Source organism: Pantherophis guttatus, chromosome 4 (genome assembly GCF_059756535.1).
Source record: "Pantherophis guttatus breed Tessera chromosome 4, ASM5975653v1, whole genome shotgun sequence".
Taxonomy (NCBI): domain Eukaryota; kingdom Metazoa; phylum Chordata; class Lepidosauria; order Squamata; family Colubridae; genus Pantherophis; species Pantherophis guttatus.
The window spans coordinates 23,551,771-23,568,950 of record NC_142066.1 but is presented as its reverse complement, the minus strand read 5'-3'; the positions used below and the strand labels follow the sequence as shown (position 1 = coordinate 23,568,950).

General features: G+C 43.6%; 1 protein-coding gene across 1 annotated transcript; it reads right to left on the bottom strand.

Moving 5' to 3' along the window:
• Positions 1-14,399: 14,399 nt before the first annotated feature.
• Positions 14,400-16,534, bottom strand: LOC117662273 (olfactory receptor 6J1-like). The gene has a single exon (XM_034411598.3). The coding sequence runs from the start codon at positions 16,524-16,526 to the stop codon at positions 15,573-15,575; it is 954 nt and encodes a 317-aa protein (XP_034267489.2). The 5' UTR covers positions 16,527-16,534; the 3' UTR covers positions 14,400-15,572.
• Between the last annotated feature and the right edge of the window lie 646 nt (positions 16,535-17,180).

The window sequence follows — 17,180 nt, the reverse complement described above, 5'->3', positions numbered from 1 at the left end:
CAAACAGCTGAACAATACTTTCAAATTGGTCTAGCATACGTTTTATAAGCTCTAATTAGCAATACAATGTTTCCAGGAAAAAAAAAAACTGCAGAAAATTAAATTTACAACTCTTAATGCTTTTTTAGCAACACTGTTACAGTGAATTTTATATTTTGTACATATTGGTAGCTAAGGGAGAGCCGATTTGGTGTAGTAATGAAGACATATGGCTGGGAACCAAGATATTGTGAATTTTAGACCTGCTTTAGACACAAAGTTGGCTGGGTGACTTTCTCTCAACCCTAGGAAAAAGGCAATGGTAAACCACTTCTGAAATCTTGCCAAGAAAATTTCAGGGGCTCACCTAGAAGTCAAAATTCTGGCTCCAAATAAGAGTGCAGAGAAGAGCAACAAAGATGATTAGAGGTCTGGAGGCTAAAACCTATGAAGAGTGGTATGAACTGGGTATGTCTAGTTTAAAGAAAAGAAGGACAAGGGGAGACATGATAGCAGTGTTCCAATATCTCAGGGGTTGCCACAAAGAAGAGGGAGGCAAGCTATTCTCCAAAGCACCTGAGGGCAGGACAAGAAGCAATGGGTGGAAGCTAATCAAGGAGAGATGTAACTTAGAACTAAGGAGAAATTTCCTGACAGTTAGAACAATCAGTGGAACAACTTGCCTCCAGAAGTTGTGAATGCTCCAACACTGGAAGTTTTTAAGAAGATGTTGGATAACCATTTGTCTGAAGTGGTGTAGAGTTTCCTGCCTAAGCAGGGGGTAGGACTAGAAGACCTCCAAGGTCCCTTCCAACTCTGTTATTCTATTCTATTCAAAATCGGGCTCTCTTCCTAAAAAACAGGAGTTGAGCAGCCTTCCTGCTGCTAATCAGTGTCTGCCTGAAAATAATAAGTTCAGTTGCTATCTACTATCTTGCTTCTACTGCTGTTTTCTTGTGCCAATGCATCTCCAGAAAGAGATCAACTGTTATTATTTCCACAATTGCTCTCACCCTTTCCAGCCATTAGGTAGATGGGAGAAATTTAATTTTGCCTTTTTTTTTTTTAGCCAAAATGTGCACATGGATTGATTAAAACTGAAGATGGAGATGTTTTATATCAGAGAAAATTGCTTGTCACACTGTTATTTGGGGCTTGGCAGTGGAGAGAATGTAATCAGAAAGGTGTTGAGTTTGGATAGATGTGCATAAAATAGATGTACAGTACAGGTACATTGAACACTTAACAAAAATTCCTGGTAAAATTATATTTTAACAATATGTTCAAATTGTTGCAACAGAATAAAATAAATGGAAAGGAAAATAAATGAGAATTACATATATTACATATTAACAGAGTTGGAAGGATGACTTGTAGGTCATCTAGTCCAACCCCCTGCCCAAGCAGGAAACCCTACATCTGCCCCTACCTAGGATTGAACTCACAACCTCCTGATTGTGAGGCAAGTGAACAATGTCTTCCAGTCCTCTCTTTCCAATGATTTTGTTCTATGAAATCATTTGCTATACTTGCCTGATGTAGCTTTCAAAAAAATCAGATGTCCATCTCTCTTCATTTTCTCTATCACTTGTTAGTCTGCAAAACTCAGGAACTGAAAGGTTGGGTTTACTGCAAACCTTCAACAAATTTTGGAATATGGCAAAGCCATATTTTACATGCGATATTTTCAGCGTCATTCGATGCAATGAAAAAACATAAGCGCTTAGAACAATGCTGAAATGAAGAGAAGCTCAGCCACGTCCACCTGGAATAAACACCTGAGAATGAGTTTTTTTTAAAAAAAATAATAATAATAACCCACAAAGGATTAGGAAACATCTGCGAATTCCAATTCTACTTCATAGAAATAGGGTTTCAGGGAAGAGGGTGGGAGTAAGGTAAAAAAAAGTTAAGATGGCAACCATGTCTACACAACTGAAGTCTTGCCCCTGTTTAATTGCATAATGATACATACCACTCCGTTCCCACAGAGAGGGTCTCCTCAGGGTGCCATCAGCCAAGTTATGTCGGCTGGCGACACCCAGGGGGAGGGCCTTCTCTGTGGGAGCCCCAACCCTGTGGAATGAACTGCCCCCGGAAATACGTAAGATCTCCGACCTCCGGGTGTTCCGCTGTGCACTGAAGACCCTGCTGTTCCGCCAGGCAGGGCTGTCAATATAATAATTTTAAATTGGGGTATTTTAATTTTTGGGGTTTTAAATCGGCCAAATCTATTTAATTATTTTAATTTTTAATTATTGTTGTGTCTTGTGTTTTTAAATTGGCTGTACACCACCCTGAGTCCTTCGGGAGAAGGGCGGTATAGAAATAAAATTATTATTATTATTATTATTATTATTATTATTATTATTATTATTATTATTATTACTATTATTATTACTATTACTATTACTATTACTATTACTATTACTATTATTATTATTATACAGTAGTGGCCAAAATTGTGGAAATCTTTTGGGAAAAGTGTATTTTCTAAAACTAGCTAATAACTCCACCGGTTCGGTGACATCATATTGTCACCGCTACCAACTCGGCGAAACCGGGAGGAACCCACCACTGGTCCCATTGAGTCTCCTTCATACTTCAGAACTCATGAACTGCCTAAATAAAAAGATTTTCTCCCTCATTCTCTTCTAGGAGAATCAATTTCATTAGAAACAATAAGAGAACATTTACATATATGGATCATCTCTCTGATTTGAAGGTATAATGATTCTTGCTCTGCTATTCTTATTAGAGTAAAAAAAAATATTTCTAATAAGTACAGGTAATCCTTGATTTACACCATTCACAACCATTCATTTATCATCTGGCTTGATCCCATCCGTTCAGTTTTAATTTGAAATTGGTTTTAACTGGGTTGTTTTAAATTGTGGGCCGAAATTATTTAATTAACTTTTAAACTGTTTTTTAAATTTTGTATGCTCTGTTTTATCTCGGCTGTTCACCGCCCTGAGTCCTGCTGGAGAAGGGCAGTATAAAAATAAAATAAATAATAAAATAAATAAATAAATAATCTACTTGAATTACAACAGTGCTGAAAAAGTGACTTTTGATCAGTCCTCAGAATTGATTACCATTGTGGTATCCCCAAGTTTTGTGATCAAAATTTAAGAAATTAGTAACCAAGATGTCTTTAACAATGGTTGCAATGTCTCAGGGTCACGTGACCCTCCCAGGGGACTTCCAACAAAGTCACTTGGGGAAAGCTGGATTTCCATAATAATAATAACAGTGATTTGCTTAATAACCATGGCAAAAAGGTCATAAAATCAAGCACAACTTGTCTTATTAAGCCATTCTAAGGTTCCCCAACTACTACTTAATTTGTCCCAAAGGTGCTTTTTCAAGAGGCAACTGGACTTTCTTGTTTTTTCTTTGGAGAAGCTTCTTGGATGAGAAGTGAAATGTCTTCAAAGAAAAACCAGAAAGTCCAATTGCCTCTTGTAAAAACACCTTTGGGACAACCACGACCTGGATGACTCCATAGACATACTTCTTAATTTCTTTAAAGCCTTTAATAAAACAATGTAAACTGAAAGGTCTCTGTGGACCAACAGTTCCCTATTATAAATTCTTAACTTGATAATTAATTTTCTAGGGAATTAAGAAAAGAAGCAAATTTATTAATCCTCCTTATTGCTTTTTGTTAAATGAGGTGAATGAGGACGCAGCAAGCCAGGCAGTGAGTGACAACAGCTCTTTATTGCAGGGTGAGAACCCAGAAACTGACCAGGGGAAACAGCTCCCTTTATATACCTTGCAGCTGTGGTGGTCAGCCAATCAGCTGACGGTCAGTTAATTCAAACTGCCCGCCCAAAATCTACATACATAACACTCCTCCCCTCCCAGAAGTCACTTGGGGTGGACATTAGCATACAAAGTCTCCAGGGTGACTTTGACCAGGGCGTGTCCGCACCCTAGTTGACCTGCGCAGTTCAGTCTGAGGTGTGACGTCAAGCAGGTCAGAGGAACTCCCTGTTTCTCCCTGCTCCGCCAATGGAACCTCCGAGAATTTGTTGTGGGCGGCGACTTCTGCGGCTGGTCGATCTTCCGCGATGGGGCAGCGCTGGATCTCGGGGCCGACAGCTAAGTCCTCCGTTAGACTCGGGTTTGAGTTAGTTCGAGAGTTCTGTTGGTAGCTATGGAGCGGTTCGTCGAATGCGTCTTCTGTGTCGGCTGCCCAACACTTCCGTAGCTGGTCAATGTGTCGGCGCCAAATCCTCCTGTCTCCCATGTCTATCCTATACAATTTGGACCCTGTTACCTCCATGATTGTCCCGGTTTCCCAGAGGGGCCCGTTCCCATAATTCCTAGCGAATACTGGTGTCCCTATTGTGAACTCCCTCAGCCTTTTTTCTGTCCTTCTGAAGCTGTCAGGGGAATAACTGGGGTGTAGCCTGTCTAGGATTCCTTGGAGCTTCCTTCCCATCAGAAGTTCCGCTGGACTCCTGCCTGTGGCGGTGCATGGTGTGGCCTGTTGGGCCATTAAGAATTTATCTATCCTCTCCTGCCAGTCCCCGGGGCCTAGGCGTGAGATGGCTTCTTTAGCTGTTCTCACAAATCTCTCTGCCAATCCATTACTAGCTGGATGAAATGGGGCGAAGAGGACGTGCCTGATCCCCAACTCTGCTAGGTACCCCTCAAACTGCATGGCCATGAACTGGGGCCCGTTATCTGAGACTAAGGTGTCCAGTAGGCCATGGGTGGCGAACAACTGCCTTAGCTCCCTAATGATGGCGTCGGTGGTAGTGGTCTTCATGAGGCTGATCTTCAACCACTTTGAGAAGGCGTCCACTACGACCATAAATACCTGCCCATGGAATGGGCCAGCGAAGTCTATGTGGATCTTGGACCAGGGACCCTGGGGCCATTCCCATTCCCTGATCGGTGCTGTGGGGGGGTCTGGCCTATACTCTTGGCAGAGTTGGCACTTCCCCACCCACTCAGTGATGTCTTTATCCATTAGGGGCCACCATACATAACTCCTAGCTAACCCCTTCATCCTTACAATCCCGGGGTGCCCCTCATGCAATAGCTTTAAAACTTTTTTCCCTTAGGCACAGGGAACAATAACCTGATTGCCCCACAAAAGACAACCCCCTTGCATTGTCAGCTCGCCCTTTTTGTTAGCGAAATGTTTGAATTCCCCGCCCTCAGTCTTTTCCGGCCACCCCCTCGTAACCCAACTCGTGATTTTTCTAATCACGTGGTGTCTGGTTGAGGCTCTCGCTACCTCTGCTGAAGTGATGGGCCCCGAGTCCAAGACGTCAATCAGCAGGACTGGAACTCTGGGTGTGGAGTCCTCTATCCTGTCTGGTAAAGGGCAACGGTTGAGGGCATCGGCGTTGCCCATGCTCACCCCTGGTCGATGTACCACGCGATAGGAGTATGCTGCCAGGAAGATGGCCCAGCGTGTCATCCTGGGAGATAGGGCTGCCAGGGTGGGTTGGTCCCCTGCGATGAGACCCAGAAGGGGGCGATGGTCTGTGATGAGTTCGAAGTCTCTGCCGAACAGGTATTCATGGAACTTCTTGACTCGTGAGACAGCTGCCAGGGCCTCTTTGTCAAGTTGACTGTAGTTCCGTTCGGCGCTTGAAAAAGTCTGGGAGTAGTAGGCGATGGGTGCCTCTAGACCGTTCAGTAGTCTATGGCTCAGGACGGCCCCCACGCCAAAAGGGGACGCGTCACAGACTAGCACTAACGGAAGTGTCGAATTGTATTGAATTAGGAAACTCTCGGCCAACAGGAGTTTCTTTACAGCCACAAACACTGTAGCTTCAGCCTTCCCACAAACCCATTTGGACTTTTTGGCCAACAGTCTGTGTAGGGGCTCCGCTACTGTTGCCTTGTCCCTTAGAAAAATTGCGTAAAAGTTCAATAGTCCCAGGAACGCTTGTAGTTCCGCCTAATCTTTGGGGGTGGGGCCTCTCGGATCGCCCTAATCTTGCTTTCGGTGGGGTGTATGCTGGCTCCGTCTACCCGGTACCCCAAGAACTCCACGGAAGGGACTTTGATCATGCACTTGTTGTGTTTGACCCTTAGTCCTGCACTCCTGAACTTCCCTAGGACTTGTCTCAGCCTCTCCCCTACCTGCTGTTCGTCTTCTGTGGTGATGAGCATGTCATCGAAATACGGGACCACCCCGGGGATCCCCTGTAACAGTCGCTCCATGGTGCTCTGGAATAATCCTGGAACTATGCTGACACCGAATTGGAGTCTGGTACACTTGAAGGCACCTCTGTGCATTACTATAGTTTGTGCCTCTGCGGTAGCACCATCTATCGGCAGTTGCTGGTACGCCTGTGCAAGATTGAGTTTAGCAAAGATCTTGCCTGGCCCTAGGGAATGCAGAAGATGATGTACGATCGGAACCGAATAGGCGCTCTGCTGCAGGGCCTTGTTGATCGTACATTTGTAGTCTGTGCAGATGCACACAGACCCGTCCGGCTTGATGGGGGTCACAATTGGGGTCTCCCACCGAGCATGATCGACTGGCACTAATTCCCCCTGCTTTATCAATTTGTCCAATTCCACTTCGATCTTGGGCTTTAGGGCGAAAGGTACCCTCCTGGGTTTCAGCCAGATGGGGGCAATATTGGGGTCAAGGTCTAATGAGGTGGAGATAGGGGTCCCCACATACTTGCCGAGCCGCTCGTCGAACACGTCCTGGAACTCCTGCATCAGGTCATCCTTCAGGGTGCTTCGCACGTTGCAGACTCTGGTGAATCCCATGCCCAGGGCTCTGAACCAGTCCATGCCCAGGAGGCTTGGGAGCTTTCCACTGACTACGGTGAGGGGAAGCTTCACCCAGAATTCCCCGTACTCCACCTGGAACTCGCCGATTCCTTCCACGGGGATGCGGTTCCCCTGGTAATCGCGCAGTCCCAGCCGTTGGTGCCATAGTTGCCATCTCTGAATGCTGGGGACGGCCTTCTTTAGCTTGTCCCAGGACATGATGGTAATGTGGATCCGGTGTTGATCTCCATTACGCACTCCTGCCCCTCGATGTCGACCGTCATGTAGGTCTTCTCCCCGGGGGATTTGCAGGTGTGGCCGATTCAGATGGTGCAGGCCTTGAGATCCTCAGATTTCGCGCTCTTCCTGTAGCCACCCTTCAGATTGGTTCTTGTCCGCTGTGCATTCTCTGATTGGCTAGCGTTGCTCCGCAGCTTGTAATGGCGGTTCTGCTTGGCTCTGCAGACTCTGGAGATGTGCCCCTTCCTCTCGCATTGCCGGCAAATGGTGTCTCGGAACTTGCAGGTCTGGCGCGGATGGGGTCCCCCACAACTCGCACAGGCATCTCGCTGGCCTCGCCATCCTGCCGGTACTGTTCAGTCCTGCAGATCTCCTTGTCTGATTCTCCCTCGCTCCCTGTGCCAACGGTTTCCTGGTGCACTGGGGCTGACTTCTGTGCCGTTCTGTTCTGCATCGTCCCCTGTAGTCTCTCGGCTGCCTTGGATGAGGATTCTTGAACCCACACCTCGTCCAGTGCGATGTGTAGCATGAGATTTGTCTTTGCAAGCAACCTCCTCTGCAAGTGAATATCTCTCACTCCGCAGATTAGTTGTTCTAGCAGCATCTCATCAAGGTCTCTGTACTCGCACTGGTTTGTGGCCTTGCGCAGGGCAGCGACGTACTCGCTGATCAATTCTCCCTCCTGCTGCAGCCGTTGCCGGAAGTCGAACCGTTGGACATACTTTGATGGCATTGGGGCATAGTGGTCCTTCAGCAGTGTCTGAAGCGTCTGCCACGAGATGGTGTGGACCGAGTTCAGTTCCGATAGGGCCTCGGCCATATTGAACACCTTGGCTCCACAGTGGCTCAGGAACAGGGCTTTCTTCCATATGTCAGGCAGCCCCTGTAGGTCGCTGGCCACCAGGAAGCATTCGAAGCTGGACATGTAGGATCCCTTCTCTTCCGCGGGGTTGAAAGGTGCTGGTGGCACATAGGTTGATATCGTCGGTAGATTCTCCAAGTGCTCACTCGCTCGCCTGGCTGGATTCAGGTTTGCAGCTCGCTTGTTGGCTCGTGGCTTCAGCTCTTTCCGTGGCTTCTGGCTTCAAAATCCTACCTTTGTCGCCAATGTTAAGTTGGGTGAATGAGAACGCAGCAAGCCAGGCAGTGAGTGATAACAGCTCTTTATTGTAGGGTGAGAACCCAGCAACTGACCAGGGGAAACAGATCCCTTTACATACCTTGCAGCTGTGGTGGTCAGCCAATCAGCTGACGGTCAGTTAATTCAAACTGCCCGCCCAAAATTTACATACATAACACTTTTGACCTTCAGTAACCTTAACTGAGAATAGGAGTTTAGAATCCAAATCTAATTCTCATTAAGTAATATGGAATCAATTCATTTTTAAAAAGGCTAGGAAATTTCCACTCTTATAAAATAAATCCAGAGAATTGTAGCTTCTTCAGGACTAGTTACCATTCCTTGTACATGTTTTGGGGAGCACAAAAATGTATTGGTTTTGTTATTACATAATGTTGATGAAGTTTCTTTGTTCCATCACAATTATTTTGAGGTTAACAATGAAATATCATGGACACTGGAATTTTGTGCTACTGCCTTGTTGCTGTCTTGATCTCTGATGTCCAATTTCTATTCCTTTATTTCATTTATTCAATTTTTTTAAAAAAAAATTGGATTTATATGCCGCCCTTCTCCGGAGATTCAGGGTGGCTTACAATGCGTTAAGCAATAGCCTTCATACTTTTGTATATTTTATACAAAGTCATCTTATTGCCCCACAATCCGGGTCCTCATTTTACCTACCTTAGAAAGGATGGAAGGCTGAGTCAACTTTGAGCCTGGTGAGATTTGAACTTGCAGTAATTGCAGGCAGCTGATGTTAATAACTGTGCTTTAGTCTGCTGTGCCACCAGGGCTCGTCTTGACTGGCTTCCCCTATGCACAATGGCTGGTTTCCCCTATGCAGAATGCGTATACCAAGAAAGACAATGGAATTATGATACATTAGAAAAATGCTTGATAGTCCAATAGAGTAATTGAATAATAGAGTTGAAAGGAATTTTGGAGGTCTTCTAGTTTAATCTCCTGATCAAGTTGTCCAGTCTTTTCTTAAAAACCTCCAGTGTTTGAGCACCCACAACTTCTAGAGGCAATTATTCCATTGATTAACTATTCTAACTGTCAGGAAATTTCTCCTTAGTTCTAGGATGCTTCTCTCCTTGATTAGTTTCCACCAGTAGTGGGTTTCAAAATTTTTCATTACCGGTTCCCTGGGTGTGGCTTGGTGGGCGTGGCATTACTTGTGGGCATGGCACTGTAAAATCTCCATTCCCACCCCACTCCAGGGGAAAGTTACTGAAAAATCCCCATTTCCTCCTAATCAGCTGGGACTTGGGAGTCAGAGAATAGATGGGGGTGGGGCCAGTCAGAATTTTTACTACTGGTTCTCTGAATGACTCAAAATTTCTGCTACTAGTTCTCCAGAACTCAGTAAGCTCTCGGTAGGGAACACGGAACAAGGTTTATTAAAAAGTGGAATTGAGTTCTTTATGGAGCACATATAGTATGTATTCCCTGCCATCACCAACGGACAAGGCAGTTCAGCATTTCTCCAGAAAATGGACAAGAAGAGCATAATGTTTTAGTGCATAAAACTCATTATAGCACATGGAGTAATCTGGATGTAGATTGAAATACCATCCCTTGGCTTACCAATGAGCCATGCTAAAAAGCATTATAGAATAGGAAAAAAAGTGACCAAAAGGTAGAAGACTCTTCAACCCTATCTAAGAGTTTATTCTTAAACTGACTTCAGTTGAATTAGCATATTTCTGTTCTATTCAGTATCCCTGTAGTCTCTTTACTCTCTCTCATTCTCTTTCTTTTAATTAAAAATATTTCTGGTTTTAAATCTATATGTTTCTTTACCATTATTTCTAACCATGTATGTATTTTTGTCCAATATTTTACAATTTGGGCGTGTCCACCACATACGATAATACGAACCCGATATCTGATTACATTTCCAATATTTAGCGGACATGTTCTTAAACATCTTTGCCAGTTTTGCTGATGGAAAATGCCATCTGTAAAACATTTTATATAGATTTTCCTTATATGCAGTTTATATTGTTAGCTTATAGTTCTTATGCCACAATTTTTGCCATTTATCTAACTCTATAGTATTCCCAGTGGTGGGATTCTGCCGGCTCTACCCAGTTCGGGCAAACCAGTAGCTGTGGCTGCTGGTGGCTCCGCCCACCTGCCCGGATGTCATCATGTCCTTTTTTTATGCTCTGCACATGTGCAGAAGCTCCTGCCCATCCACTGAGGTGGCGGGTTTGGAGGTGATTGCTCAAATTTGCAAACCGGTATGCTAAGATAAGTCAATATCACCCTTGAGTATAACCTTTTCAGCCCAACTATCATTGTTTCCTTTATTTGCTCTTCCTCCATTTTAATGCTCAATAAATAGTTATAGATTTTTTCTAATTAGTTTTTCATCTGTCCCTGTTAGTATCTGATTCTTAAACTGACTTCATATTTTAGCTGAATTAGCATATTTCTGTCCTGCTCAGTATCCCCATAGTCTCTTTATTCTCTCTCTCTTTTTTAATTAAACATAAGAAATTCAATATCTACATAAACAGTGTGTTGTCTGGGTACAGTTAATTTTGAGAAATAATAATAATAATAATAATAATAATAATAATAATAATAATAATAATAATACATTGTAAGAAGGTGTTTAATTGATACCTAGGATGCTAGCAGCAACCCATATCAACCATTAGCACCAATCAATGGTATTTGTGATGCATTTTTGAATGTTCAGTTGACTGAGTTTCATGTTTAATGAATAAAGTATATTATTATGATGACAATAATAATAATAACAATAATAGACATCACCAAGTTGCTAAATTAATCCACTGGTCATTATGTAAAAAATACAATTTATATCCAAAAAGTCATGGGAACATAAAGTGGAAAAAGTTATAGAAAATGAGAAGGTGAAGATCTTGTAGGACTTTTGAATACAGACAGATCGTCACTTGGAACACAACACGCCAGATATCACAGTTGTCGAAAACCGAAACATACAATTTATTGACATCGCGGTACCAGGAGATGCCAGAGTTGAAGAAAAAGAACTGGAAAAAATCATGAAATATCGCAACCTGGCCATTGAAACTACACAGCTATGGATGAAACATGTAACAGTGATACCCATTGTCATTGGTACCAGGTCCAAGAATTTTATAAGATACATCAACAAATTGCAGCTTCCTGCAATAATACCAGCGGAACTGCAAAAAACTGCGCTACTCGGAACATTATACATCTTAAGAAGGTACTTGGTTGATACCTAGGATGCTGGCAGCAACCCATATCAATCATTAGCACCAATCAATGGTATTTGTGATGCATTTTTGAATGTTCAGTTGACTGAGTTTCATGTTTAATGAATAAAGTAAATAATAATAACAATAATATTCAAAGCATTAATAATGATCACATAATAATAATAGTATTTGCTTATACATTTTAATTAACCTTCCTTATCCAATTAGTCATTCTGTTATGCTTTTAATTTTCTAACTTCTGTTTCTGTTAGTTAGCCATTGATAAAACAAATCCCATGTTGAAAAATATTCAGGTTCTTCCTCTTAAAGTAAAACTTAATGGCCAGGTAACACTTAAAAAAGAGATGTAGAAATATTAAACCTGAAGAGTGATATGGAGAATTTATTTTTTACAACAGTAGGTGGTTTAAGGTGTAAAAAATACTTTGAAAAGATATAGTGACATTATAGGCAGGGGAATATATAATATAATCCTGAATTTTAAAAAATTGGGGGGGGAAGGTTATCAATTATTCAATTCACCTGATTCAGCCAAACTTAGCAGTCTTCTTTTCCAAAAGCCTGAGGACAGGGATGAAATGGTCCCGGATCGGACCAGATTGCCCGATCCAGTAGTGATTTTTCCCTGTGGTTCGGCAATCCGATAGCGATCGCTGCCCAGGTGTCATTACTTCCTGGTTTTAACCAGGAAGTAATGTTTTTTTTACCTTCTGCGCATTCACAGGTTTTGCGCATGTGCAGAAGGTGTGTGCGTGCATGTGACACACGCGTGTGCGAGCAAAGCTACCAAACCAGGAAGGAAGGTAAGTAGAAGGAAGGCACGCTGGAAACCAGAAGAGCAGCTGGCGATGGTGTGCATACCCACAGAGAGGGCTCTGTGTGCCACCTCTGGCACGTGTGCCATAGGTTTCCCATCATGGATATAGGATCTCCTGCTTAAGCAGGGGGTTGGATTATAAAACCTCCAAGGCAGTGGTGGGTTCCTCCTGGGTCGGCCCAGTTCAGCCGAGCCGGTAGCGGTGACGATATGATGTCACCGAACTGGTTCTTCCCCCCTGCCCCCCCCCACGCCCCCCACCCCCGCCCGCCCCCACCGCCCCTGCATTATTCTTACCTTTTATTTTGCCCACCCCCAATCTATTGCTGCCTCCTGAGTCCCAGCTATCAGCTAGAGGGGAAAAAACTGTTTAAACTCTTACCGCGGGCTTCAAAGGGCCGCCCTACAACTGATCAGTGTAAAAGAAAACAAATGAGTAGACCAGTGCCTGCAAAAATACATGAGTAGACCAGTGCCTCCAAAAACAAATGAGTAGACCGGTACAGCTCTGCAAGCAGTTAAAAGCCTGGTAGACCAGTATCTCTGCTAAATCCTAAAGAAGTGTCACATGATCATCAAGCCACACCCACAAAATAAGCCACGCCCACAGAACCGGTAGTATAAAAATTTATAACCCACCCCTGCTCCAAGGTCCCTTCCAGCTCCATTCTGATTGATTGATTGATTGAACGAATGAATAGGTTAGCCAGACATAAGGGAGTATTTAAGTGACCAGGACTGAGACAGTTGTTGGGGATCTCAGTTACCTTGCCATGTGTCCCATTGACATAAGCTATTCCTGGAAAGCCAGATGGTTTGCTGCAATATAACTTCTAAGTTGTCCTTTATGAACTTGATCTAGAGACTTCTGGAGATCATATTACAGAAGCAGAGGAAACTGCTGTGCCACTCATTGTCCCAAGGTCCTGTGGCCCAATCCCATAAGGGGCATCTTTTCACCAGGGCCACAATTCACTAGGCCCACTTCCAATCCAGAACTCCACAGCTACCAATGTGCTAATGGGAGGAGGAGTCTGTTTTCCTTCCTCAGTGAAATCTTCACATGGTCAAGAAGGAGATATAAAGTAAATCTTAAGTCAGCAATTGGTAACAGGTGATGCGGAGGAAAGTGTGGGACCCAATGAAGAGGAAGCTGGCCTAATATGAAGATGCTGTGGGGTGGGAAAGCAGGTCCAAGGCCTGGAGATAGGTTGGGGGAGGGAGGTGGCACTGAATAATGGAAAGAATAAATGTTTTCCGGACAGCCTGATAATGTGCAGAATCCCTTCCGATTTAGTTATGTTTAGTTCAGTTCTGGATGACCAAGCCTGGGCATGGCTTGGTCATCATGTAACTGTGTGGGCATGGCTTGGTAGTCATGTGACTGGGTGGGCGTGGCAGTCATGTGACTTGCGAGATGGTCACAATCCTAGTTCCCCCTACGAGGATTCCCCCATCCGGACCTTTTGCAATCCCCCAAAGGGTCAAAGGAAACCAGATTCCATACAGCTCTGAACCCTTAAGGCAAACCAAATACAAGTGGTCCTCGCTTAGTGGCCGGTTGCTTAGCAAGTGTTCTAATTTACATGGATAGTTTAATGAGAAGAAGGACTGGGGTGATATGATAGCAGTGTTCCAATATCTCAGGGGCTGCAACAAGGAAGACGGAGTCAAGCTATTCTCCAAAGCACCTCAGGGTAGAACAATAAGCAATGGGTGGAAACTAATCAAGAAGCATCTTAGAACTAAGGAGAAATTTCCTGACAGTTAGAACAATTAATCAGTGGAACAATTTGCCTCCAGAAGTTGTAAATGCTTCAACACTGAAGACACAGGGGTGTGCTGCCAGGCCTGGATCCGGTGGGCTGCCCTTGCCCGGGAGGCTCCAAAATTAAACGAGGAAAGCAGCCTACTGCAGGAGGGAGATTCACTCTGAGCCTGCCTGTTTGGCCAAAGGGCTGCCTTGGGGGCAACAAGGCTTGGCCTCTTTTGGGCCCGGCTCTTGGCTGCTGCCTCTAATCTTCAGTTTACTTATGAGCACCATTGGCCTTTCTCCCTGCCTCTGCAGGTAGGATCTCCCGCGTACTTCCCTCCCTCCCCACGTGCTGGTATCACCCCTCCACCACCTCTCCCTCCCCCACTTGCTTACCATCTGTGGTGGCTGGTCCAGAGTCCGGAAGGCAAGCTGGCTGGAGTTTTTAGCGCCCCCCCAACCAGCCGCCACTGCATTCATTTAAACAATTAATATGGTTGCCCATTTCAAAGCAATGATCTTGGATGCTATACAAAGTGATAACAAGCAATAATTACTCCAACCATTTGAATAATACAGTCCAACTCAAAGATATCATTCTCAACTTACAGTTGAAAATAACAATCAGAACTAGCAGAACTTGCAGAATGTCATGGCCCAAGTACCTTGGGCAAAGCCAGGTCTTCAATGCTTTATGAAAGGTTTATAAAGCTTGGGGCCACCTGGATCTCTGAAAAGATGCTGTTCTAGAGCAAGGACCAGGCTGACATTAGTTGATAGGAGAAACATGGTAGGGTGAGCAGAAATAACTGGAGACAGGCAATCCAACAAATAGCTTGACTCTATGCCATGTAGGACTCTACAGCTGACAACGAGCACCTTGAATCACACCTGCATAGCTCACAGAGCAGTGATATCATACAGGTATTGTGTAGAAAGTCAAAAATTGCCTGTGTAGTTTCATGGTGGGCCATCGACAGCTTCCAAGTGTTCTTTAAAGCTGCCTAACGTACAAGTGTACAGTAATCCAAATAGGAGCTAACTAAGTCATGGGACATAATGAATAAGATTTCTTGGTCTGGGAATTACTCCAGTTGGTGAATCAGATAACCAGTGCAAAGACCGTGTTTACTATAGCAAGGTACAATAAAAGTAAGATAATGTCAGATCAGATCATCTCTAGAGAACTGCTAAATATCTACAGTAACTCAGCATTCATGGTTATAATTCTATTTTGAATCTTTGATTCAAAGATAAGTAACTCTGAATGTAACTCTGTGACTCTGGGATCTTTATCAGTTAAAACAAAGCCATTATAAATTTCTCAGACTGCCCCGGGAAGGTTGTGAAAAGATTAATAATCTTTGTCAAACTAGCCACACAGTAACACATGTTCAATATGGGAAAACAGAATAAATCTGTAAAATGGCAACTGTGAGTAGTTTATTTAATTTGTATGGTACATATTTAAATATGTTATATGTGTTTTTAATTTTTGGCCATTCTAATTCCTATAAGGAAATAAACCACTTCACAAAAACCTTTGCAATCAATAGCCTATTTGTTACCAGTTTGCCACTCAAATATTCTTGCATCCCTCAAATAGCGTCAATCCTGCAGGAGATGGAAAAAGCTCTTTAGGGGCCTCCAGCATCTTCATAAAGGAATCTTCTTTCTCTTTAAAAAATCCTTTACGGTCTCCTTGACCTTCTCATTCCTTAAGGTATAAATAAAAGGGTTCAGCAGTGGAGTGACCACTGCAGTTAAAACTGCCACTGCTTTCTGGATATCCTGAGAGCGTTCCTTGTTAGACAATGAGTACATAAAAATGGCACTGCCATAGAAGATGGAAGCCACCATGATGTGAGATGCACAAGTGGAATAGGCCTTCTGTTGACCTTTGGTAGCTTTCATACGAAAGATGGTGACAATGATGTAGAGGTAAGAGATAGCAGTGATTGACAAAGAGCTGAGGAGTACCACAGAGGATAGGATGGAGGCTAGACTCAAAAGGACGTGGACATCACTGCAAGAAAGGGTTATCATTGGACCATAGTCACAGAAAAAGTGGTCTATGATGTTTGAGTCACAGAATGATAATCGAAAGATCAAACAGAAGGAGACAATAGTAGAAAGGAACCCTCCAATCCAACAAAATAGGACCAAACAAGTGCAGAAACAACCATTCATGATGGTGGCATAGCGAAGTGGATGGCAGATGGCAACGTAGCGGTCAAAGGACATCACAGCAATGAGGATGAATTCAGTGGTTCCAAGGAAGAAATAAAAATAGCACTGAGCAGCACAGGCTAGGAAAGAGATGGCTTTGTTCCTGGACATAAGGTTCATCAACATTTTAGGGGTGATGGAGGAGATAAAAAGGATCTCCAAAAGAGAAAGGTTGCAAAGGAAGAAATACATCGGCGTATGGAAGCATTTATTGAAGCCTACCAGCAGGATGATGGTGAAATTGCCAGCAAGTGTTAACAGAAAAACCACCAAGAGCAGAGCAAAAACAAAGATTTCCAGAGACCTAGACAACTGGAAGCCAATTAAAATGAACTCTGTTACCTGCTGGATGTCTGTTCCATTGTGATTTCTTGATCTCATGTTTAAGTTGAGCTTAGAAAAAGAAACAAACACAGAGTGTTCATGTTGGAGCCTCCTTGGTTTTTCTCAGATAAGCCACTGCACTTCCCTCCTGAAAGCTTTGCTCGTTAAAGAGATGGAACCATTGCTTCCTTTCCTAATATTTCAGAAAGCCAAGCCGATTCCTTGGTTCCCCTTTGAAATCTAATGCAAAGGAGTGCTCTGAAGCAACTTATGGAGATTGAAACAAAAGGCACTGTCAGTGTTCCAAGTAATGGATTGGATACATCATATCAGAGAGCCAGCAAAAACCAACTCTAACAGTTCCTAATTAAAAGAGTAACAGTCCCCCCTTTCAGCTGTCACCGGTCACAATGTCCAATGAAGATGGACAGCAGGCTCCTCTCCTTCACCAGCCGTCTGTTTCAATGATCTTGGTTCCCACAGTTTTGTTTTGACTGTAGCCAGGCTATCTACTTCCCTCCTTCCTTCCCCCTCTCAGGCTTCATGGCAACTACGAGGCAGCACAAGATGGCTTCAGAGTTGACATTTACCATATAATCCTTCAACATATACTTGGGTGAAGTCAGAAGAGTTGATCAACTGCAAAGATCAATAATCATTCTAAATTCCTGACTGTGAGAACAATTAATCAGTGGAATGGCTTGCCTTCAG